At 43.5% G+C, this 25367-nt stretch overlaps 2 protein-coding genes across 8 annotated transcripts; both read right to left on the reverse strand.

Annotated features, from left to right (window-relative positions):
• Positions 1-927: 927 nt before the first annotated feature.
• On the reverse strand, positions 928-10883 carry dbpb (D site albumin promoter binding protein b). 2 transcript variants are annotated; one of them, XM_062539439.1, is made up of 5 exons: positions 10418-10883; positions 9908-10168; positions 7479-7952; positions 4251-4504; positions 928-3426 (listed from the first exon to the last, which is right to left on the reverse strand). In XM_062539439.1, exons 2-5 carry the CDS (start codon positions 10092-10094, stop codon positions 3211-3213), a joined length of 1131 nt encoding a protein of 376 aa, XP_062395423.1. In that variant the 5' UTR covers positions 10095-10168; positions 10418-10883; the 3' UTR covers positions 928-3210. The 2 variants fall into 2 exon arrangements, with proteins under 2 accessions (XP_062395423.1, XP_062395422.1); XM_062539438.1 differs by having other exon boundaries at positions 4230-4504.
• Positions 10884-12484: 1601 nt separating this feature from the next.
• si:dkeyp-69b9.6 (zinc finger protein 865) lies at positions 12485-21108 on the reverse strand. 6 transcript variants are annotated; one of them, XM_062539441.1, is made up of 5 exons: positions 21000-21108; positions 20272-20439; positions 19808-19936; positions 16469-19413; positions 12485-16303 (listed from the first exon to the last, which is right to left on the reverse strand). In XM_062539441.1, the coding sequence occupies exons 4-5, from the start codon at positions 18597-18599 to the stop codon at positions 13926-13928; spliced, it is 4509 nt and encodes a 1502-aa protein (XP_062395425.1). In that variant the 5' UTR covers positions 18600-19413; positions 19808-19936; positions 20272-20439; positions 21000-21108; the 3' UTR covers positions 12485-13925. The 6 variants fall into 6 exon arrangements, with proteins under 6 accessions (XP_062395425.1, XP_062395426.1, XP_062395424.1 ...); XM_062539442.1 differs by lacking the exon at positions 21000-21108 and having other exon boundaries at positions 16517-19413; positions 20272-20616; XM_062539440.1 differs by lacking the exon at positions 21000-21108 and having other exon boundaries at positions 20272-20616.
• Between the last annotated feature and the right edge of the window lie 4259 nt (positions 21109-25367).

The raw sequence follows: 25367 nt of genomic DNA on the forward strand, positions 1-25367 counted from the left end.
GTCGGGGGGAACACGAGGGAGGAGAAGGAGGGTACTTCTAAGGAGCACACATCTGGTTTGTATTGACTGTTTCCAAAGTTGGGTAAAATTCCACTGACAAAAAAAAGACCTTTCACCCATTTCTCGGTAGGGGCAACGTGGGTCTTGACAAACACAGCCGCACCACACAACAAACATCATCAAACAAATACAAACAAGCACCCACATGACAGAACCATTAAATCCAGCCCTGGGGACAATGGGGCTCTTATCTAGGCCAACTAAGGGTGCAAAACTCAGATTTATACCCATCTGTACCTTTCAATCACTCTTCTGTCACATACCGTATACACTACACTACACAGACCATATAAGAAACACATGTGCGGATGTTAAAGAATCTACTATGACATAACACAGGTGACAAAGATTGACCGCTTGCATAACTTTAGTCAACAGCTCAATCAAGATCAAGACAGTGGTGCACTATCTACCTTGAGACTGAAATGCTGCTTTATCAGTATTGGAAGAACATCATGTGATGAACGAAGCCTACAATCTGGATAAAACAAGCAAGCTGGATAAATGCATTATAGGGATCATCTGGGTGTACTCCAAACCATTTACCTTCTTAAATGTGGATACTAGAATAGGACTGTTATCATATAGGTTTGAATTCAGTGTGATTAATTCAACTGGTGTCTCTTATTTTTCTACTCATTTGTTTTTCTGTTGCCACTCTGAAACGAATAGATTTTTTTCTGCAAACATACAGGGTCAAATATGCATCTGTTTCTAGAAGGGAGACCTTGAATACAAATAGAATGGTTACTTTCTGAAAAATTGTGCCTCAAGGGCTTGTGAAACACCCCTGTGCACTGAAGCGCCCTAACAGCACATCTTCTGAAAGATAGCACACATGAAGAACACCCACACTCTGACAGTCAGTTGAGTAAGAACATTTCTTTTATTTTGTGTTCTCTGAATTTCTGACTACAACACTCCTTGGCTAGGAACAGTGGTCGCCACTGATGCAGTTCAGTAGTTGCAGTTCAGATAAGAGACACAATAAGAGATGTACATAATCATCCACATTCGGAGGGGAAAAACAGGGACAACATTACCCACAATCCAGTTGGGATAGCATACCGCCACTGATTGGAACATAGGTTGCAAACAACAAAATGAAAAAGAAAAAATCTGTGGTGCGCTTGAATAGATGCAAACTATCAGTCAAATGAGAGGTTGTTCTCAATGTCCAGGCAAACATCTAGTCATGTCCACACACCCAGGGGAGAGGGTGAAGTCCAGGGTTGGCCCCGGCAGTGTGCCGGGGCAGGCTGAGAGTCTGTGATTCTCAAACACATTTCACGGAGGTGACAAATCCACAAGGGTATCTGAAGACTGTCGGAGGATCTCCACAGAACTGGCATAAGTATGTGAAGGGCAGCTGTTACAAACAGGATATGACATAACAACTCTGAGACAGTAGGGGAACTGCAATCTCTCTTTTTTTCAGGAAAAAGCATCAAAGAAAGAAATAGTGAGCAAAACAATCATTTTTAAGTGATAACAATAACAGATTATAATCTTAACAATAATAATTAATAGTAACAGTAATTACTTTTAAAACTGGTCATTGAGGAGATGAACACATACAGACTGAAATGGAAGATTCCACCCATCACATTGAGAATTCTTTTTTACACCATATTTGCAAGCAAAGGGGATGATAGTTTGCTTTATTATCATAACATGTCCACCTGAAGTTCATTTTTGTGTATAATAAAGATGCTGCCCTGAAGAATAGACTCTGGATTTCATTTTTAAATAAAATAGGCGTAATTAAAGACTCACAGTTGTGATAACAAAGTCCCAATTCACAAAATATATCTGCATATTAGAAACACACAGAGACAACTAATTTTGGTATAGAGAGAGCAATGTATTAAGTATAGCCATCATTCCTTTCAAACTAATTCAAATAAAACTAATGAATGTACAATTCTGGTGAATGTTGCTCAAGGGTCATGAGAATATCTAGCAGGTTTGTGTGTGTGTGTGTGTGTGTGTGTGTGTGTGAGAGAGACTGTGTATGTGATCTAGTTAAGGATGGACTTAATGCTAAGAGGAACACAATGCTCCTCTCAATCCCATCAACACAAAATAAGAGGATACAGTACTGACTATAGAGACCGGACTACTCCAGAAACCTTGCATTGGAATTACGCTCCAGAGAGAGCAAGAGATAGAGGCTGAAGGAGACAGAATGAGAAACGGAAACGACAAGAGACTTAAATAACATCAATATGCCCATTCATTATATGTAGAAAAATTCATCTGTTCTGCTGGGAGCCACTAAATTACCCAGAAAAGACAACAGTCTTCCATAGACAAGTGAGCGATCTTCACCACAGGATTAAAACACCTGTGGTATGTCACTTCAGCTGTGTCTGTTTCTTCTCCTCTCTCTTTCTCTTTCTCTCTCTCTCTTTCTCTTTGTAGTTCTCTTTACCTTTTCCTTCTTATTACTGAGCCAAATGAAAACGTCATCCAAAGATATACAACAAAGACCTTATGGATTCTGAGTAAATGAATGGAACTATACAATTTTAAAGTAATGTGTATTTGTAATATTTTACAGTCTTATCCCATCTGACGCCATGATGTTCCTCCTGTTCCAATGCAGACTCCGCCTCTCCTGTGAGGTCACACGACTGTGTGTGTTCCCTCTTAAGTGCTGACCGTTGCTAATATACCATTATTCTATTATACACAGATCTTTAAAAATCCATATCTTTCTCCATCTAACAAATATAAAAATATACAAAAATATACAAATATACAAAAATTATTTCCAAAATTAGCTTCATCCCCTATCGTTTATATCTATCATATAAAAATATACAGATCTCTCCAATACCAAAATTCATTTCTCAACGGTCTAAAATCACACTGCAGAAAAAAACAGATACACCTGCTGTTTAATTTCTCTATATATCTCTCTTTAGATCTATTCTCTCTCTCCCAGTATAAAACTAGCTTCTTTCTCCTCTCCTCCCTCCCGCCCTGAACATCTTCTGCATTCTCTCTCCATTCCGTCAGGTCTCCGTCTCCTTCTGTCCATCGCACAGTTCAACTAGTTTCTTTTCTGTCTCTCGTCGTCTGGAACATTCATTCGTTAAACAGCTTCATCGCTGCTCTTCTTCTTCCTCCTCCTCCTCCAAGTCCTCACTGATCCCCGTGGCGGCTCTCGTACTTGTTGAGGAGGTTGCGGCAGCGGCCCAGCTCCTTGCGCATGTCGGCCACCTCCTGCCGCAACGCAGCGTTCTCGCGCTCCAAGAAAGAGGCGCGCACCGAGATCTGGTTCTCCTTCAACCGCCGTGCATCACGAGAGCGCTTGGCCGCCTCGTTGTTCTTATGGCGGCGGGACCAATACTTATCATCCTATTGGAGACATAAAAGGGGAGGGGGGGTTAGCAGAAATAAACAACATCGATGAAGGAGAAAAACAAGAGGGGAAGCAAAACAATAACTCGTGTAATGGTTCCAGAGGAACCCATCTAATCAGGCCGTGCTCAGGCAGAGAGATGTAATCAGGTCCTCGTGCGCCTGAGCTAAAGCATGAAATACGGCTCTGCATTATTAACACTTGGATGGGCCCCTCAGAGCAACATCTGACAGTCACATATGGAGAGGCCTTAATTACACCCCATCACACATACATTCTGCCCTTATTAGGCGTTCATACAGTACATGCATTTCAAAATCTCAGAGCTTACATTTTTGATTAAAAAACATTGGGTCTCATAAATATGCTATGTGCCTGCATGCTACTGAACATACATAAAAACTAGGAAAATGAGGAAAGTATAATAAACGGTTCTAAGCATTAAGTGGATAATGGTGCATGGCACCTTAGGGCCTTAACTAGCACAATAAAATAGACAGAAATCTATCATTTTGTTCTCTGGAATTGACTGAGACTGCTTTAAAACAACTATGTGTATTGTATTATATTGTTATAAGATACTGTTGACAACAGTGGCAGTCATGATTTTGCATTTAGATGATTTCCAAATACAATTCTGGGCTAATGTGCTGAAACATTTAGTACATGAGTATTCAGCACGACCACTTTAATGCGGTACGTATTTGCTAAAGCTAACATTAGCATGGCACATGTTTAGCCAGATGGCTAGTGTTGTGAGCTAAGAGGTGTTTAAATCTTTGTATAGTAGATGGGGCACCTTCTGTGCTGCTGTGCTAACCTTCAGGTCCTCTGGCACCATCATCTTGCGGGCCTTCTTTATCATGGGCTGAGGCTTGAGCTCCTCGTCGCTGAAGCGGTGCCCCCTGGGGTCGAAGGCGTCCTGGCCGGGGACCGTGGACAGTTCCAGGTCGCCAGGCTCTGTGTCAAAGCTCCCCATGAGGTCGGAGCAGTTGCTTGCTGGTGGAGTGGGCATTGGACCGCAGGAGGAGGGAGACGGGGACTGATTGTGGTCCAGAGATGTCGTGTGAGTTCCTGCAGAGGAGGGAGACATGGTCCTGGGGTCACAACTACATCCATACAAGATTCAACTCAAACTACACAAACATGTACAGAACAACTATGAAAAGATGCCATCATGTCACTCTGAAACATATATTCTGTATGTATTTTAACTTTTAATTTCATCTAAACATAGCACTGTCATAGACAACTATCCACTTTGGGTTTGCAACTTACAACACTGCTCTAATCAACATGAATGGCACAAAGTGCCATTATGACAACTCCAATACTAGCAATGTAGCTAGTAGCATGGCTAAAATGCAACCATTGTACCATAATTATGTTTCATTCTTCTGCACTCTGTATGAATCATGTTGTATGTTGCTGATGTTTGTTTCAAGTGTGCTATCATGGTCAGCTATGATCTGCTTTGCACTGCAATTTTTGTATCTGTCCACTAGAGGGAATCAGTGTGCAAGGCAAAATCTTATAACCTGTGACGCTGATAATTCAGATAAGCTGCAAACTATTTATGTGCCATTTTCAGGCTTTGAGTCCACAGTATCAGATCTAGTGCTATCAATATGGGTGAAAGGAGAGGAACGGACTGTCCTGTCCTCTCATAATGTATACTCATATTATAGCAAACCTCTTCATTAACAGTGACAGCAGCTACTGTATTAACTGGAAACAGACACAACTATACTCTGAATTCTGTGTGTGGAAAAATGGGCCAACAGAATAACTCAGCTCCCATACCACTCTACCCGTACTTGCAAACACAAACATAAACAACACCTTCCGCATAACTAAAGCAAATGCCACTCTGCAGCACTGCACACACACATGCTCCCCTTTGCCTAAAGCACACTCTGACACATTTCTGCATATCACATGCAAACACACACACACACACACACACACACACACACACACACACACACACACACACACACACACACACACACACACACACACACACACAGCTAGAGCAGCTGTTGGAAGTGGTGTCCCTGAGATGTTTTAGTTTGGATCTCCAGTGCCTTGGCTGTGAGTTTCCCCCCCTCCCTCCCTCCTCCCTCCCCCCTCCCTCACTCATTCGCTCGCTCACTCAGGCAGGGTGAGAGCACGTGCGGGGCCCCATGGCCTGCAGACGCACGGCACACCATGAGCCAGGCCAGAGACAACAGCAGGAAGGTGAAGCTCGCTGAGTAACTGCATGAGTAATCACGTCAGCAGCTGGTGCGTGTGTGTGTCTGTACATGTGTGTGTGCATGAGCATGTGTATGTGCAAGTGAGTGAGGGAGAGAGACAGAGTGAGTGAGAGAGTTGGCCAGTGAAAGAGAAATAGATAGAAAAGAAAAGCAGATCCCAGTGTCCCTGAATATATTCACTGTGTTCCTATTTACATTTTTTTTTCATTTATTTTGATCGATATTTCAATGTTAATTAACTCTAATCAAAGTATCTGTCATACAGATATTAATTATAATGTACCGACTAATTCATAAGATGGAAAATGTCTGTGTATGAATTTACATGAAAAATATCCCACAATCGTATGTGTATGTAAACACAGGCATACATTGCATACACTGTTCTTTCAAATATTTAGAGTTCCCTGATGAAAGTGATTTGACTTCTGCATATCCTTCCATCGCTACAACAATGTAAACAAACATTTCATCGGAAGTTTGGAATCACCATGGCTGTTCCTATGTCCTTCCAGCGTTTTCTCTCTCTCTATCTCTCTCCCTCCCTCTCTTTCCCCACCCCTCCCATTCTTGCCCCTCCCCCTCGCGCTGGGTCCCCTCCCTCCCTCCTGCTCCAGTGTTCCTGTCCTCAGCACATGATGCCGCACGTGCACGTGGCCCAATCGTGTGAGGAGGGGAAGAGATTTAAAGACACGCGAACACAAACACTCTCCACGCCTGCTCATTCTCCCTCCCTCACCCGTTCTCTTTCTCTCTCTTTCTCTCTCTCTCTCTCTTACTCATTCGCTCTCCTGATCACTCCCCTGTGGTGCAGGTCACTGAGATACAGCCATCAGCCTTACTGTACATTCCTGAAATACAGATCAACAAACCCTACCCAGTCTCATAATGACCCTTGGTGTAGCACAGCATGTAAACCAAGCCCTCCCTCGATCCCTCCCTGTCAATTCACGTACAAACAAAACCCTTGCAGGAGCTCCTTTTCAAAGGAGGCACGCCAACAGCACCTAGTCCACTCCCTGGCCTTCAATAATAACTTTGTCATCTATTTCAAGAGAGCCGTCTGGGTTCCGCTGAAGCTTACACACGGCCTTGCCCTGTGACTGGGCAGTGGAGTACAGTAAATACAGTCACCGGCCGTCCTACACAAAGCTTCAGTAATTATCTCCAGGCTGACCTTTGCAACCGGCCACGCAGTTACCTGGCACCTTCAAACAGATACTGGAGTCAATACTGTGATAACGCCCAGGGTTGAATCAAAACACTCCCAATGGTCATTTGCTGATAGACCAGGCCAGAGGGGGAAATAAAATTATTGAAATTCTTTGTTCTTTCGCTCTTCTTCAAGTCTGAAGGAGCGAAAATCGAAGGTGTGGCTGCCTTTGTCGTTTGTGGGACTTTGGTCCTATATGAAAACACTGAGCAGCATGGGACTGATTTATGATGATTTTAAGTCCACAACTAAAGCCAGCAGACCAGGAGCTCCTAGCAGCTCTGAGAGGTTTGGCTGGCCTGCTCTCAGCCTCTCAATTAGACCCTCCATTAGACCTTGTGAGAAGATCAGAAACACGGGTCTAAGCATGTGGTTTCGTGTGAAAACACAGCTTCCCATCACTATCTCACCACTTGGCTGAAATGCAAACCCAACATGGCATCTGCACCTTACACCACTGGTTTAAGAAACCTCCTATACCAACCTCTGTGTTTCCCAAGCAATGGGGTCTTCCCATTACCAAGCAACACCACACCACACCACCACCGCACCAAAGGGCTTTAGAGGAGACGCTCACCATGCAAACAGTCTGGGGCTCCCAGTAAGTTGGGCGGCGTCTGCATGTCGAGCCCCAGCAGCGTGGGCGACGAGGAGGCCGAGGAGACGGTGGAGGAGGACGAGGAGGAGGAGGAGCAGGGCAGCGGCGAGGTGGTGGGGCACTGCGAGCTCTGGTTGGGGACGGCCGACTGCGAGCTGTGCGAGGGCACCTGCGCCGCGCTGGAGCAGCTGGACGTGGAGTGCATGCTGCCCATCCCGTTCTCCGTCAGGAACTCCTCCAGGTCCATGTACTGCAGCTGGAAGAGCCCGCCGTCCACCGGCAGCGTCCGCTCCCACATCAGCGGGCCCAGGAAGGTCGAGTTGGAGAAGCTGCCGTTGCTGTTGTTGCCCTCGCCGCCGCTGCCGCCGCTGTTGCTGCTCCCGCCACTGCTGCTGCTGCGCATGGAGCAGCGGCCCATCGAGTCCTCGTCCAGGTCCATAGGGCGCTCTTTGTCTAGGGGACGGGAGAGAAGGGAGAGGACTGGTGAGCAACTGGCTCTGCACCACAAACACTTTTCAAACGTTTCAATGGCTCAGTAGTTCTCACAGTTGAGGATTTATGGTTCTGATTCACATTGTATTGATGAGAAAGTTCTACAAGTAGAGGGACCAGAGTCAGATTGCCTTTAATGGGAGAGATAGAGAGTGAGAGACTGGACATTGCTATACCTGTTGAATCATAGCCAATACGAGTTGATGCTAAGACATAGCTAAACTGCTCTTGGTGCAGATTGATCCTGACTTTGATGTGTGCATACAGGCAGTATCTTGCTGTTACATTTGCCAGGATACACCTTCGGGTGGACAGTTAGTCATGTCTATTTCAGTCTAAGAGTGATGTGCATGCCTACACAAATCTCTCACCTGTTTCTGACTGTGCTACTCCCACAAAATGGACACTCACTTGAGTGATTATTTATCAACATGGACTGGATATCCTGCTGCTCAGCTGCATAATGTGGATGTCATTACTTCTCTCACTTTCTTTCTCTCTCTCTCTCTCCCTCACACACAGAGTATTCCTACTCTTTCAAATCTTTCCACCAAGGTTCGCTTTACATTCCAGTGACACAAAAACTGATTATGTCAGGCAAGGACAGAATGGTATTGATGCTCAAGACCAATCACATCCCTATGTCTGTTTCTTTGGGTTTTTTCAATGACCAAGTCAATTTTTGTGCTCCAAATGACAGGAAACACAAAGAGCATGGCTACAATGCTACATGTCAATGCCGCTGCCACGGGAACCACTGGAGAGAAGCGAAGTCAAGTCTGAGGATGGATGCAGAGGGTGTCCTTGCTTACTATGATGGCCTTGGTCAATCAGTTACAGTCTGACAATGCAAGAAGGAACAGCCACTTCAATGACTAGGCTGTTGAGTCAATCACAAGTTAAACTTAACAATGTGGCCCTGAAGTAGTATATGCCGATCTTAGGATATCTAGATGTAAGTGTCAAAACATAACCTCCACATCCGTTATGATTATTACTGTTGTTGTTGTTGTTGCTGCTGATGTTTAGGCATTATTGCTTGAGTTGCTGTGGGAGGGAGGATATGGTATATTTTAGGGGGAGTCAGAATTAGTGTGTTTCAGTTCAATTCCCACAATACATTAATTTAATATAATAACAAAAATGTTGTTTGACCATTCACTGGTCCATCATTTAACAAAATGATTGAAGGTACAGCCAAAGATACTTAAATACAGTCTCTGGTACAGCTTTGCGAATTTTTTTTACATTTTTTTTTTAACAGTTACCTGTACATAGATAGGCTATTGAAGATTAAATTACTTTCATTCCATTCAGGTGAATTAAAATCCTCATCCCTCATATTGATGATAGTGTTACAATCAAGTTATAATCAATATGTTGATGTCAATTCATACTCTATGACTGTTTCTGACATTCTGATTGTTGATGGGGGTGTGTAAAAATTGCATGGTGGCTTGAGATTCACCTTGATTTACCTAGGAGGTCTTGTTCTTGACACACACAAACACATCAAATGAGCAACAACTTATTTCTTAAGATAATAATAAATGCCCCTCTACTAACTAGTTTGCTGTAAATCCAGGCCATTGCGATCTGTGATAAAGGCTTAACTAGTGGCTGAGCAACCTCAAGGGACCTCACAGCTGTCATATGGTACTTCTGCCCAAACTCCACCCACTCTTGGACCTCGTGCCTCTTATCTGGACAGCACATTTGATGTTATGATTGTATTTTTTTTTTTTTTTTTTAATCAGGAGAATCTCAGAATCACTTTAAGCTGATGAGATGAATAAACCCAAGAGGGACGTGGATAATTGTTGGATCCATTGAAACACCCCATACCAAAAGCCTGAGGGGGAGACAAAAAAAGTGTGATGGAAGTTGAAGTCACACGAGTTGGACACACTTCTCACCTTTCATTTCAATGTCTTTGCTTCGTTGATCACCCTTCATTGGTAGCTGCAGGAGGGATTTCAGGTTTGCAGAGTTTAAGTGGCTGCCGCTGACAGGGTATGAAGACTGATTACAACTTCCAAACTGAGGACTGGCTCCGGCGTGGTGAAGGTCCGGAGGAAGAAGCTGCGAGATCGGCCTGGACATCACCGTCTAGCCGGAGTCTTGATCTCCTGGGATCGTTGAAGGGTGCCGAGTCGAGATGAGTGACGTGTTCAGAACTACTCAATGAACAGAAGTCGATCAGTCACATGACACTTGTTGTCAGATCAAAATAAGTCCGCAAAGCAGATATTAACAACAACAATAACTGAAGGCTATAGAAATTATGAAGCAACATCAATAATGTAAAAGATGCTGATACATTTTCAATGTTCTAAAATATTGTGTATATTGCTATAGACCCACATGCAAAGAGTGCTATAATGTGATGATGCAGCTATACTGACAGGAGATAAATGCAAGTTTACCTTGATGATGAAGGAAGATTTCATATGACAGATCAATGCTTCAGATAGTTCCATGCGATGTAAATATATCCCAACAGTTATCCGACCGCGTTTGGATATTCCTTCTCTCCAAACAGAAAATTAAAAAAAATGGGAAAGACGGTCCATTCCCAACTCGAATGACAGCACCCGGGTACAGAATTGTATTAACACTGCACCACTTAACTAGTCAAATAATTCAAAATAAACCCTCAAAGGGAAAAAAAAACATGTAACCGAAGAGCAGTAAAGGAAAGAAAACTATGTCCAGCAAAAATGACAAATGACAACAAAGAGTAGGACCGAGGCGGTTGCAAGGACGCAGTGCAATTGGCTGACTGATATTTGCTTTCTCTTTTTTCCCATACAGTCCCTCTGTCGTTTTTTTTCTGTCGTAGCCCCTCTCCTCTCTCTCCTGAGTTTTCTCAGAGTGTCGAGGCACGGCTTGCGCGCAACCCGCCGAGAGCACTCGGCTCAGCTGGAACGAACACGGGCAACACACGTGACGTCACATTAGCGTTAGGGCGGCCTGTAGGATTTTATCTGATTAATATTAATGGCAAGGTCTTCGAGCCGAACATGCGCTATGTACTGTGACCTACTGCTTGTGATGGGAACTGTCACTATACTCTATCATAAACAATACTATCCAATAAAATACATTTGGGTGGCCAAATACAGACCATTTTGATTAGGCTACTTTTCTTTCCCTTACAATAGAAAAATGTTAGCTGTGTCTTCACTGCCTTGGCCCTCTGCATTTGCTGGAACTTCAAATCTTTATCATGCACCAGAAATGTCAGTTCTTGGTCAAAATCAATGCATAAGCCATGTGTATTTTCACAGTGCACGTATGATTTAGTAGGCTAGAACTTGAGTTGAATCAGCATTAAATGTAGCATTGATCAAACAAAATGTCGACCAACATAATAGACGCACTTTTCAGTTCACTGGTAATCCGGAGAAAACGTGAGCGCGTGTCAATTCTACGCCGACAGGAGTACTACACGTTGCCTCTCAAAAACAAGAGTAGCACACTTGCACATGGCCACTGCACGCGGAGAAGCAGCGAGCCCGGTGCCGACATCCCAGCGATTGGCTGTTGTTTCATTCAGGCTCGGCCCCTTAAGCTACTGGTTGGTGAGTTCAGCAATTTTGGAACCGCCCTCTAAATACCCCATGCTAGAGCCGCGTGAGACCGAGAGGCACTGGAACATCAATGCAAGGCCACTGAACGCGTGTGCCTGTACTGCTTGTCCCACGACTAGAAATCCATAGTCAAAAAGGAAATAGATTTTCCGAGCTTACACAGAGGTTTTCTCCCCCGTGGCCTGGACCTGCACTCTGGAGAAACACACGCATAAACCTATGTAAAATTAAACCTAGATAGGACTTAACCCAACTAGTTCAGTTAATAGCGAAAATAATTTTAATAGTATTTATTAATCATAATATAATAGTATTTATCTTCTCTCCACTTATGTGTAAATGACAATGTACTAGTTTGGTTTAATATGACAACATTTCAGCATTAATTGCATTTACACACTTCAACAGTAAATTGGAGAGATGTAATTTACACCCAGTTCACTCAATGCATTAGAAGGGCCACTGATTCAGCAGACAAGGCACTGTACTGTCCTGTTTTCCATCTGTGCAAAATCCATGTGACAGTCACACTTTACCTCAGCAGTCAGACACCATCCAGTGTGACTGGGAGAGGAGAGCTCCACTGCTCCCCGGTGGTGAGTCAATGACAGTGCAACTGATTATTTCTCCAGAGTTGGAAAATACAATATTGACAGGGGCTTAGCAGGCAGTGTCAACTCGTAAGCACTGTCAAAACCAGCGACAGAGTTACTGTGACCGGTTCAACAATTTTCTCAATTTTCACTATAACTTTCTGTAAAGATGCTGCAACAGCACTAGGGCTAGAATTGCATTGCTACTTTTAAACCTTTAGTTATCTACAATGGCTACTAACTTAGCTATGCCCACACAGATTGATTTAAACATATTTTGAGAAATGTCTGACACACAAACAAAAAATACAGTTTACATTTTTATTAAATGCTTAGAATCAACAACCATTTGTATCATAGGTAAATAAAGTGATAGAAAGGTACTTAGAATCATTTCTTTCTTTTGAAGAAAACAGGGCTATGAGTAGTATGGATATCTACTTGAGAAAAAAGTGATACATGTGTAAGAGCTAAGGTTTAGGGTTTGAAAGGCTGTGTCAAACACATTAATATGTTAAGTCATGTTCTGCTCTACAGTGATAACTCCCACATTCTTGTTCCACCTACTCATAAAGTAGCAATGATAGAAACAAAATATTAGGCATTTGATTGCAAAAAAAAGAGACATTGTAACAGTAATAAAATATCAACACGATTTACATTACAGTACACTTGTTCCGTTCTTTTTTTTTTTTTTTCTAGGTCAACCTCAGTGTAAAAACACTACAATTCTGCTTACATTGCTGCTCATGGTACCAGAGGTTACCACGTTCAATACAGACTTTTGGTTAAAGGCTTTATTTCTTAAATTACTTTTGGCAAGAAATTATCTTATTTCCAATTTAATTCAAAGTATGTGTTTCATCTAAAAAGCACTTCTCAAATCAACTTTTCACTGTCAATTTGTCCTGATGTCAATTATGACATCTTAATAAAACACTGATGTCACCTGATCTTATCAGGTGCTTGAGTTCCAAATATTAAGTCTGAGGCCTATAAGCCTGGATTTGGAGATAAATATTGCAATTGCAACAAATAATAATTGCACTACTGAAATTCGATTTAAAGTGTAACGGCCACATAGTGATTTAAAACATCATATCAGCTAAGATACTTGTTTAACATGTCCAACATGCACAAAAATACTACCAAAAGGAAAGACAGTTTCTTCAAACTAATACCTTCACTTTCCCAAGATCCCTCCTCTCCTATTAAATGCAGTTTTACATTAAAGAGATCATATGTCCACACCATCTCTAAGTGAACACCCACTACACATTATACACATCAGAGACAGAATACTTATACAGAGTTTGCTGGGTTACAGTGGGGGCTAATAATTACTGTTAGGAAAAGGGTAAGTATTAGCAAGTCACAGAAAACTCATCTAATGATCCACAGTACTGTAAATGCACATAAAGGTTAAGGATAATCTGGAAAGGAACTGTGATGCCCTTTTTAAAAAATCATCCCATGTAACTGGGATTTTGGGTGCTTGCTTTAAGTTTTAGGTTAGTTCAGATTATTAGCACAGTTCATGATATTGAGAAGGAAAATGCACCGTCTAAAACAGTCACTGGTTAGATGAGGTACTGGTGCCTCCCAAAATGGTAGAATCCAACATGGGCCATTCATATGTGATCAAATCTTCGTTATTAGCATGCACATACCAAACCTCAAAGTCATGTTTTGTTTTTTCTTTTTCGTATCTTCTTCAAAAGCCAAGAGAACACTTAAGTGTTTCTGTATCACATGTAAGGTTGGCCACTAAGGCCATCTCCTCCCTTGTCAACTGCCGGTGTTCCTAATTTCGAATTAAGTCCTTTTCCTCGGCGCAAGCCTGCTAGCTTTCCGCGGCAGGCTGACTTGTGTCGCTTGAGGAGATTGGGGTTCCAGAAACGCGAAGCGCAGCGTTTACAAGAGAAAGTTCCCTTGGACAAGTGAGAACCCCTGTGAATGAAGGCGGACAAAAATTTCCGAGACTGTTTCCCGCAGACGATACATTTCAGACGCTCATGAGGGAAACAGACTCTGGGACAGTGCTTGGTTGCACGATGGACTGCAAGGGCTGCCCGTCGTGAAAAGGTGGAGCGGGGGCAGAGGGGACAGGGAAACCGCTTGAGAGGGTTTTGTAAAGATGATAAACTGTGAAGCTTTAACCCCCGTGCAGAAGCTAGTTCACATGCTGGGGCTCTTCCTCCTCCTCCGCCTCCTCCTCGTCTAATCCTCAAGAGTAGGGCCATGCGCTTCCTGAAGCGGCGTTGCCGGCGGCGAATAGCCCTCCTTTTTATCTTCATTCTCCTCCTCAGATCTTTCTCCCTCCCCATCTGCTCCCTTCCCACCCTCTCGTCCCATCTGTATCCTCCTCTCGATCGGAGATCCTTCTTTTTTTTTTTTTTTTTTTTTTTTCTCAGGTCATCTTGCGAGTGAAAGCTCTGATGGTGCTGATGATGAGACTGAAGCTCATCTGAATGGTGCTGATGGTGGTGAAGGTGATGGAGAGGATGGGGTTCATTAGGGGACATCCCAAAAGAGGGATGCCCAGAAGGATTTGTGTTCATTGTGTGACCCGTACCTGGCTGGTATAGAGGCTCCCCCTTCACACCTGTTGGCGACTGCTGATGGCTGAGGGGCGGTATGTTGGAGCTGGAGGAAAGTGGGTGAGAATACGGGGAGGCATTGGAAGATGAGGGGTGAGATGTGTTTGTATCTGGGACATAGAACAAAGGGGAATAACCCGCTTGTGGTTGTGGGGGCGGCGGCTGATGACTATGGAGAACGCCACCGTGTGACTGCTGTTCCCCATGAGCACCACCAGGGGGAGCAAGCTGCAGCAAGGCATTTGTAGCAGCCTCACTCTCAGATACATTAACACTTACACTATTACTGGCCCCAGGGCCACTAGTATCACCTTGTGAATTTGATTGGCCTGTACGTGACAAACCATGCTGGGAAAGCCTGTGCCTTGTGAGGCTGTTGGAATATGCAAAGGCCTTTCCACACACCTCACAGGAAAAAAGCTTTTCTCCCCCAGTTTCATGAACTGTTTGATGATGTGCAGTTAGATGAAAATGATGACGGAAAGATTTCCAACATATCGCACACGTGTACAATCTGGGGGGAGGCTGACTGCTAGAACCTTGAGGCTTAACATCTTGTGAATATGAATAATATGAAGAGCTCCCATGACCCCTATCTTGACTCATGCCCCCAGAATTTGTTGTGTAGTTGTTCAGGTTCTCTCCACCTGGAGTTGTGGGAACCTCTTCCAGCTCTCCTTTTTGGTGCAGCTTAGCATGTCTTTTAAGGCTCTGCGCATAGCCAAAATCTTTACCACAAAGACCGCATTTGTAATTCTTCTCCCCAGAGTGAACTGTGTGGTGTTTGGAGAGATGGAAGGCTTCTCTGAAATATTTACCACAGACTGTGCAGTGGTGAGGTTTCTCACCAGTATGTATGCGATCATGTCTGCGTAGCGTCTCACGCCTGGCAAACCCTCGACCACAGACACTGCACAGATATGGGCGCTCATTGCCATTGATTCCCCTGTGGGAAGGCTGCCTTCTCTTGATGACCTCGCCACCTGGCCCGGGCTCTTTCTTCTTGCGGGGCTTCCGTGGACGTTTGGGCTTGCCACCTGGATTCTGCTGATTTGGGCCCATACCACCCATGCTTCCTGGATTACCGCCTCCCCTATACGACTTATCTATGCCTGAGGTGGATGATGGACCACCTGGTGAGACCCCGAGGGGTCCCAAACCAAGGCCACCCAGCAACCCTCCAATTATGTCTCTACGGTCATCTCCTCGATTCCCACCACTATTCATATCGTTGCTCATGCAGTTGGCAGCAGCAGCAGTAATCGCAGATATAGCATTATTTACTGAACTTGTAACATCATCTTCAGAGTCATCCAGAAGGGAGGAGAGGGGGAGGTGTGGCTGTTGGTGATGATGTTGCTGTTGGTTTTGGCTCTGAGGATGTGGATGGAGAGTAGGTGCTAGAGGTGCCTTCCTCAGTGCAGGTCCACTCATTCCACTACCACAGGTGGAAGGCCCAGAATATGGGTGGCTTTGTGAACGCTGATCTTTGTAGTCATCACTGTAACCATCACTCCTGTAAGAACCTGCAAAAAAATGACACATTTTGAAGAAACATCTTATCATCTATGGATGTTTTTAACACAAGAAAAAAAAAGACAAGCCAGACCAATAAAATTTCAAGACTATATTTTGTCTTTTACTTGCCAATTTTCCAAGGCTTCACACCTCTCCCCCACCCCAGCATTTACCTACACCACTGATACCCATCCCTCCGTCAATGGCTGTGCCACTCTTACTGCTTTTACCACCCATGGCACCGCCGATTCCAGGGCTCCGTGGTCGGGCAGGCCTTCCTGGTTTTCCACACGTGCCAGAGGCTGCGTGGTTCAACAGAGAGGTGCTCTCTCGGAAACAGCGTCCGCATGCGGGGCAGCGAAACGGTTTCTCTTCATGGATCTTCTCATGGCGTGTCAGAGACTCTCGGCGGTTGAAAGCGCGAGTACATGTTGAGCAGGCGAACGGCTTTGCTCCTGAATGAATTACGCCATGCTGAATGAGATGCCCCTTTTTCTTGAATCCTTTCCCACACTCAGAGCAGTGGAAAGTCTTGTCAGGACTTGGGCAGGAGGATGAGGCAGCGGCGGCGGCCGCGGCGGCAGCAGCAGCAGCAGCAGCAGCAGCAGCAGCCGCAGCAGCTGAACTTGACGGCTGAGTTGAGTGAGGAACACTCCGTTCGGCAGGGTGCTGTACAGGGTTTGGATTATTACTTCTGGTGCCAGCGGTACCTGCAGTGGTCAATTCATGACAGCGCAGATGTCTTCGCAGACTTGAAAGATGTGTAAAAGTTTTGCCACATTCACCACAATGGTAGATCGGCTCGGGTTCAGGCTGAGGAGGCGGCCCCATGCTTCCGAGACTGTTAGGCTTGGAGAGGTGTGAGCCATTCGTCACCAACACAGATGCTGAAGTTGATGAGGGTGCTGAAGAGGAAGACGATGACACCACAGACGATGACGAAGAAGAGAGGAGGGAGGGGGGCTGTCCATGACCTGACATTCCAATTCCTCCACCTCCACCCACATGGCCTGAAGACGAGCTATGACTGAGTCCGCTGGAACCAGTACTACTTGAATTAGGATTTGAAGCACCGTGGCTATTACTGCTGCTATTATTGTTGTTGCTTTCAGATTTTCTTTGTGGCATGTATCCTGCCATAGCTTTCTTTCTCCTACCTCCACCACTATGTCCACTCCCTCCCCCACTGTCGCCTTTTCCATCGTCCTTGGAAAGAGAGAGATGAAGAGGCAATGGGAGAGGAAGACCTGCTTCTTGCTGCATGAGAGAAGCTAGCTGGTTTGAGGACAGGACTGGGATACCTTGAAAGTCAAAACTACCTAGTGATGAAGGCTGGGAGGTTGAATGAAGAGGGTGATGGGGGTGGGAGTGAGGGTGAGGGTGTGACAGAGTATGAGGGGGCAACTGCTGCTGTTGGGGTGGCTGCTGCTGCTGTGGAGGGGCGGCGTGAGAATGGGAGGAATGAAGAGCAGGAGGAGGTGCGAGGCCAGAGCCTGAATCACCAGCAAGACCAAGGTGGTTATGGCTGCCTTGTTGGACCAAGAACTGCTCCAAGCTGGCATTTGCTGGAACACCAGAGAGAAAGTATTGATTGGCGGCTAACATACAGCTGAACTGCTGATGAAGGCTGCGGGCGTCAGACTGGGCTCCGACCAACTGGTGCCCTAACGATGTGACTGCGCTGCTGCTGGGGGGGTTGTTGGAGGTTGCTACTGAGCTTGACGGAGATGGAGAAGAAGAAGATGGCCCTGGTGACGCTTGGGGAACAGAGAGTCCAGGATGCAATGGGGGAGGGGGTGGGGGTCCGGAAGACACCAATCCTCCGAGTCCTCCAACACTTCCACTGCTGCCACTGCCTCCAAAGTGTTCAAAGCGACCCACTCCAGGATGCAGTTGCTCCTGGGCAAGAGCTGCATCAGATGTGTGAAATGAACGTAAAAACTGAGGGTATCCACTGCTGCTACTACCAGACATTTTGCTAGATTTTCGAGAACTTTGCGAGGATGAAGACAGAGACTGTTGTTGCAAAGGCGGGGGAGGGGCACTCATTTTGGCAAAAATTGACGTGGAATCAGTGAAGGCGTTGCTCCGGGACCCCTGAAGAGGTCCCAGGCCCAGTCCTGACAGAAGTGCTCCGGATGATTCTGCCTGCTGCTGTTGCTGTTGCTGTAGCTGGTGCTGATGAAGTTGTACTTGTTGTTGATGCTGTAGCTGTCGCTCTAATCCAAGGCCTTTGAACTGATGAGCCTGGTGTCCACTCAGCATCTCTATGATGTCCAAGTTGTATTTTCCAAACTGGAACATCTCCCACTCACTGGGACATGGAGGTGCAAAAGGCACACCACCAGCTCCAGGAGCGGCGACAATGGCTCCACCCACAAAAAGATTTACAGCTGGAGTGATCTCACTTCAAGAAAATGCTGCATTAACTGCTGCCAATAGCTTCTGATTTGAACGTTTCAACAAAATCTTCAGAACAAATGACAACTCTTCACTTTTCACCTACTCTCTTTTCAAGAGAGGTGGGGAAAGATGGTTTAAGTGAGGAAGTGATACTCAATTTGTTTCTTGAATTAATCAGTTGTTGTTGGTTTTTTTTTCAATTAAATACCATTATTTTGTTGGACATATATAACAGTCTTTTCTAAGTGCTTCAGAAGAATCACATCACAATATATGTTGGCAATGTGTAATCAAAGTGTTTGCCTGACAAGGTATCACAGCTTTGCTGTGCATCTCTGATTTGTCCATGCATGGAAATTGCACGTTGACTATTTCTTCTTAAGAAAGTCTTTTGCATGACACTTAGCATCTCATGCTTTAATGTGCCGAGGTCCTTTTTTAGATGTTGAGCAGGACAATTTATAATAATTTTATGTGGACCACCTTCTCAGGTAAATCTTCAATTCTGCAGCACATTTAAAATCACATAATATAGAATTCAGCACTGTTTGCTTTAAAGTAGTGTGGTGTTGACAGGAGTAGATTAGGATCTGCCAGGATATTATGTCAGTTTAAAAATGTTTTCACTTCTATTGCATGTTCCCCAATTCCCAAAAGACTGTGGATTTCCACACTTTCCCCCTCACGTTGTCCCTCACTTCATGAAACGAAGAATCTGTGACAGAAAAGATGAAGGCAAGAGGTTAAACTCAAGAAATGTGATCAAAGTCAAGTCATTATCAGTATGATTTCAATTGTAGTACTATACAAAATGTTCAAGGGATACAAATGTGTAGAAGATTTCAAAACACAATAAAACGATTAATGAGTATATTTATTCACTGGTAGCTAATAACTAAGTGAAATATAAAGCAAACAAAGCATGAAAACTGTCCTGTTATTGTAATTATACAGTTTGAACTACATTCATTTAATTAACATATTTCTTTATTTTATATACATATTCTGATAATGACAAAAATATTAATAAATTGTTTATTCGTAATCAAATTGGCTGTAGTGGCTGTTAATTCACCGAGTAATAATAAATAAATAAATAAACAACTCACCTTCGATAGCAAAAAGGAAGTCGATTCGCAGCTTGGAACGTGAGACAGTCAACCAAGAGGGGGAGAGAGGGATTTCGAATAATTATTACATCTTCTGAATGCCTCGTTCAATCATGCAGTTGGCAAATTCTGTGGAGAACAGTGGCGTCAGCTGTTGATTACAGTAAAGCGTACGCCACACAACAATGCAATCTTGCACCATCTAAAATCTCGAATCGACTATTAAAGCCAACTTGTCAATGTTTGTGCAAAATGCAATCAGCTAGCATGCAAAACAGCTGGCTGACGATATGGTTTGTTTGCAATACTTGCTACCGCACTGTCCATAACCGAACCTCAATAAAATGTATCACTGGTCGTGCACAATATAAATCCGCATTCCCTTTCGCAAAATTACTGCACATCTTAAATAAATACATATCTACACATAAACATATAGAATGCAATAACATGTGGCATTTTACCTATGTGTCCAATTTTGAGCCAGGGCGAGATGAACGAGGCCTGTTGTGCTCCCCCCTCACCCACTCGCTCATCTGCCATTCTCTGCGTGCTGTTTTCGTCTCAGCCAACTAGCCAGCTAGCCAGTTAGCTGCTTAGCAAGAGACCATTTTCAATGATGTTGCGCTGCACTGAAAAGAGGCAGTCTGTCGTTAATCTTCACCAAGACCTCACGATACACAGATTTGCTAGGCTATTTTGACGTAGCTAACGGTTTCCATTTCGACCGATGAATTGTTGCATTTTTGTCGGCCAAATTGTTTTGGACGGTCTATGTTAATTTTTGGTAAGGGGTGAATGACGTGTGCTCACTTCACATTGGCCGTTTCCGGCCTTTTAGGTACTTCCGGCTAGCGTTGCACAGTCTTATTTGTCCATGTACAAAAAAAAATTATGTGCGCAAGTGCCGCAGGCAAATTGGGAATGATCATATTCGACAGAAAATCGTTAAAGTCAGATGTGTTCTGTTTGCTTTGACGCGCAAGTAATTGTACAGACGGATGGCCCATCAGACATCTGCCATCTCTAGCCTACATGCACTGGCTAGAGCTAACACCAAAGTAGTGCGGCAGTAGTACGCTACACAAGCTAGCCAGCTGACTCTGCAGCTGACTCTACATTTGGCTACTGTAACGCAGGATTGTTACATTGCGTAAAAGAATCACGGTCGAATTCGAAAGTACAATGTTACCTGTGTTAGCGAAAGAATGATCTCTGTTGCATGAGATCTGAAAACGCCGAAGCCATTTTATTACATTCTGTCAGCTTACACCAGCCTTATGTCCGTTAAGATGGCCGCCTCAGAGTTTTTTTTTTTTTTATCACATCTAAAATTATAGCCCATTTAGGCAGCCAGTTGAGATTTTGATCGAAAAAACAAATTAGCCTACATCTGTTGAGATAAATAGATGCTGATGTTTTAACATTTGACCCCACAATTGCATTTCCATGGACAGAAAAAGAAACATTTGAATTTGCTGCATTTTATTTCTACAAATAATATTACATCTTGTTCACACTGATATCCAAAAGGGTAAGGACAATTCATAGAAGAACATAGGGCAGGTTATTCTCATATAGCCAGGGCTAAGAGATTTCCTTGATTGCACAATTAAGTAGCCTACACTAGCCTTTGTCACACTCTAATCGTGATTTCAAATCAGGCTATATACTATGTCTATGCATTAAAAATATATGTTTACCAATATCTCTCTTCATTTGGAAGTCACAAATAGCCAATGACCAAATGACCCTTAACCTAGCCAGCCTACTCATTGTATCAGCAATACAAAGTAATAGTAGGCCTGTTTTGCACACATCATTCCCTAACTAATGTTTCTTAAATAAATAGTTAAACTGTATGGCTTATGGATGCAAGACAGAGCAGACATTGCTACAGACTCCTTTACATTGGAAAGAAAATGTTTAACATGTTTTAGCTGTCTTTATATTCCCTGAAAGTAACATTCAAATACTTAAAATCCTATCTATAATGAGACATTCAGTATACACACAACATATGCACAAACGGTGACCATAGCAATAACAGATATGTCCTCTGTGATACCTATGGCAGTGACGTGAAACTTTATCCCACTGTGATATTTTCACATGGGTTTTGACATCAGCAAGCTTTTAAACATTGTTAAGTGACATCATTGGGCATTTTTCAACGCATTCGATGTAATAAAAATGGCAAATACAACAGGCTATAAATGGATATCTCATTAGTTGTGCTTCCACTTTCTACAATGAATTGTTTCAACATTCATGAGAAAGGTAGATATTTTTAAAAAATACAATAACATTTCACGGAAGAAAAAAACATCACCATCATTAAATATATAATACTCAATAATAATAACAGTAATAATACTACCAGTAATTATATAGTAATAACTGTCATAATAATGACAATGACAAACACTTACATATTATAGTGTGTAGGAAGATTGTCTGAAAGATTCATTTACAGTCCATCCTCATTCATTTTCCAAATACGTGATGGAATAGTGAAATCAGTTACTAGCATGGTCTAACTTTTTCTTAGTTGATTTATGTGTGTTTATAATTCTGTTTTCCCGTTTTCCATATATGGCAGTGCAGTTAATCACACTGGCTCAGCACAAGCCTCTTCATATGCAAGCATATGCTTCTTGACCATTGTAACTTCATGAAATGTTCACCATACAAACATTTGGTTTCTGTGGGGTAGATGTTGACAGGTAATCACCATCTCCTCTACAAAGAGAAATGTATGTCTTACCTTCTTCCTGCTGTCATAAACATAGTTAAATACTGTCCTATAATAATAATAATAATGATAATGATAATAATAATAACACAAAAAATAATAAGAAGGTAAAATCAGGTAGAGCACATACCACAAACACATGTAGAATAGCCCTTATGTTTATAAGCGGTATTATTGAAAGTCATGGATTATGATATTTAATTCCTACATACTGACCAAAATATGTTGTCTACATCTACAAAGACAACTGGTGAGTTGTCCCTACATAACCTTGGATAGGTTATTCATCTTATCAGGTAATGATTGTGACCAATACATAGGGGTAAAAGAAACCTGATTCTACATCAGCATTTAGAGGCAACAGATTCTTGGAGCAACAGATTATCTTCTCAAAGTGACAGTGCCCTTCACAAGAGATGCTCATGGCTATATCAGTTGAGTCAAACTCAAATCCTAGAGGTTCCTGTCTACCCTGAATTACTTTTCAAGTCTCCTTTCATGAATGTTCTGATTCATTAGGTAAACTTTCCACTCATTACATTGTTTCCTTTTCCTGGCTACTGACTTGATGCGCACAGGAGCTCTACTGTGCTTTTAACTGGAAATACTCTCTTTGCAGCTGAATTTGGTCAAAATGAAAGTTGGCGTACAAACAGGATTTCCAGGTATATAGGTAGATGTCCTTAGATATTAAAAGAGATGAATTTCATATGTGCAGCACTTCCTTGTCAAATCCCTGCAGACATACATGGTCTTGGTGTTGGCGTGGTCATTATGATCTCAGTGGCACACGCTGTTTGAAAGTCCATATCCGCCACGAGACAGAGATGATTGTCAGACACTTTCTTGGTTGTTTGAGTATGTCAGCCCAGTCATGTCCTGCAATGGCTTTGATTGAGTGAAAAACACATCCAGTCAGTTCATTCATTTTGAATGGTCTGAGCAATGGTAGAAAAGGGGTGACTGGCATGCCACTGTTCCACTGCCAAAGGGGGTTGTGTAGGATGTACAGCCACTTGCACTGTCAAAACCACAAAATAGAAACATCTAATATCCCCCACTGAGTTGTCTAAAATGAAATAGAAGACAGTCTACAAAGAACTTGTCACTACAATTAACATTCATGGCAAAGGGTCGGGCACGCATCAATCTAATAACTGAGTCATTCAAATTGTCCAGATTTCGAACGTGTAAATCAGTGTTGCAACACAAGTCCGTAAGTCTTTATCGAATGTGCTCTATAGGAACAGTCACACATTCTGTAATTGGATAGTGAATGAGTGAAATCTGCAACCACCCAATTATTACAGGGAAGGAACACCATTCTTTTGCATGTGGCAGTGTTTAGATTTCACAAAGTATAAAAACACTACAATGTTGATGTCTCTTTTAACTTAATCAACAGAGGTCCTCCTAAATGTCTTTGTCTCATAGCAGCTACACAGTCCAAAAATAGGCGATTCCCTTTGGTCCTACAGGATTCTGGAACACAAATAGTCCATGTCCAATCACAGTTTCCATGTCACCTTCTTTCACTCAGACTTCCATTTCTGTTATGTCACCCTCTCGCTTTTATGGCTCAAAAGGATTTAACCTTAAACATCAAAGCAGTAAACTTTGTAACATATTTTAGATTTTAAAGATACCTAATAAACAGAATACTGTCCTAGACTTTGTCCTATTTGTCTCCAATAGATTTATTTTCTTTGACTCAATGGATCATGAGACACGAGTATATATAGCAAGCTGACTCAAGTATGACTGATATCAAACAAATATGTATATATATATATATATATATGTATATATAAGTATAAAGATGTTTCTATAGTCCTCAAACTTTACCATGGTAATCTAAATGCAATATGACCAATTTGAGGAGTTTAACTACAGTATATACACACTTTTCTTTATCATCTCCCACAACAAACCTTGTTTATTTTATTATTCCCCCCTCCTCTGTATTTTCCTCTAACAATCTTTCATATTTATACGGTAACTTCATTCTTACTTCCTGTCCTCACTCCCTGAGTTCCTGATCCAGATCCCCCACTTCCTCCCCCTCCAGGAATGAAGTGTAACTGCTCTATAGTGTTCTGTCTTTTAGCAGCAAATGCTAACCTCCTGGCGCTGTGTCCCCCTAGTGTCCCCGTGCCCATCACTACCCCTGTGCCTGGCATGTCCCCCCACCCTACTCCCGCTCCCCCGCTCCCTCCCAAGTGGCCGGACATGGCCGGCGTGGTGGTGCGCTCCTGCTCCCTCCCCGAGGTCGGGTGGGAGTTCATCTTGATCATGTGATGCCGGTCGAGAGAGGGCGTGGCACACACGTTCTGCTGTGACTGGGCCTTCTGGCGGGGAAGGGTAGGGACGATCCCCCCAGTCGCCGCATAGTCAGATGCACCACCTCCTCCAGCTTCTCCATAATCAGGCCTACCCATCCCACTACCACCTCCGTAATCAGACATGCCCATCCCTCCTGCTCCATAATCACCCGCTCCCATCCTTCCTGCCCCCATATTCTCCTCCAGGTGGTCAGGTGACATTAGGTGCCGATCATTGGTCTTCCTCAAGGTGTTGTGGGTATTGGAGTTTTTCGCTGACGCCGCAGCCATGGCCTTGTAGTACTGGTGCTGCTGGTTCTTGGAGAGCCTGGATAAAGTGGCGGCGTCAGCCATCGCCAGAAGCTGATCGGTGGACTTCACCCGTCTCGGCGGCTTGGATAGGGTATCATAGTTGGCGTTGTACTGATACTCAGCTCGAGGAGGCAGGGGAAGAGGGTAGGGGTTGGGGGTTGGCGTAGGAGCT

The sequence above is a fragment of the Sardina pilchardus genome, chromosome 6 (assembly GCF_963854185.1).
Source record: "Sardina pilchardus chromosome 6, fSarPil1.1, whole genome shotgun sequence".
Taxonomy (NCBI): Eukaryota; Metazoa; Chordata; class Actinopteri; order Clupeiformes; family Clupeidae; genus Sardina; species Sardina pilchardus.

Bases quoted from the DNA above. Each gene is read 5' to 3' on its own strand.
- dbpb (XM_062539438.1), bottom strand. From the start codon at position 10,094: ATGTCCAGGCCGATCTCGCAGCTTCTTCCTCCGGACCTTCACCACGCC. The intron at 4,505-7,478 runs GTGAGCGTCTCC...CCTCCTCTGCAG, and splicing joins AGCCCCAGACTGTTTGCATG to GAACTCACACGACATCTCTG. The intron at 3,427-4,229 runs GTGCCCCATCTA...TGTCTCCAATAG, and splicing joins TTAGCACAGCAGCACAGAAG to GATGATAAGTATTGGTCCCG.
- si:dkeyp-69b9.6 (XM_062539441.1), bottom strand. From the start codon at position 18,599: ATGTTCCAGTTTGGAAAATACAACTTGGACATCATAGAGATGCTGAGT. The intron at 16,304-16,468 runs GTAAATGCTGGG...ATTTTTTTGCAG, and splicing joins GATGGGTATCAGTGGTGTAG to GTTCTTACAGGAGTGATGGT.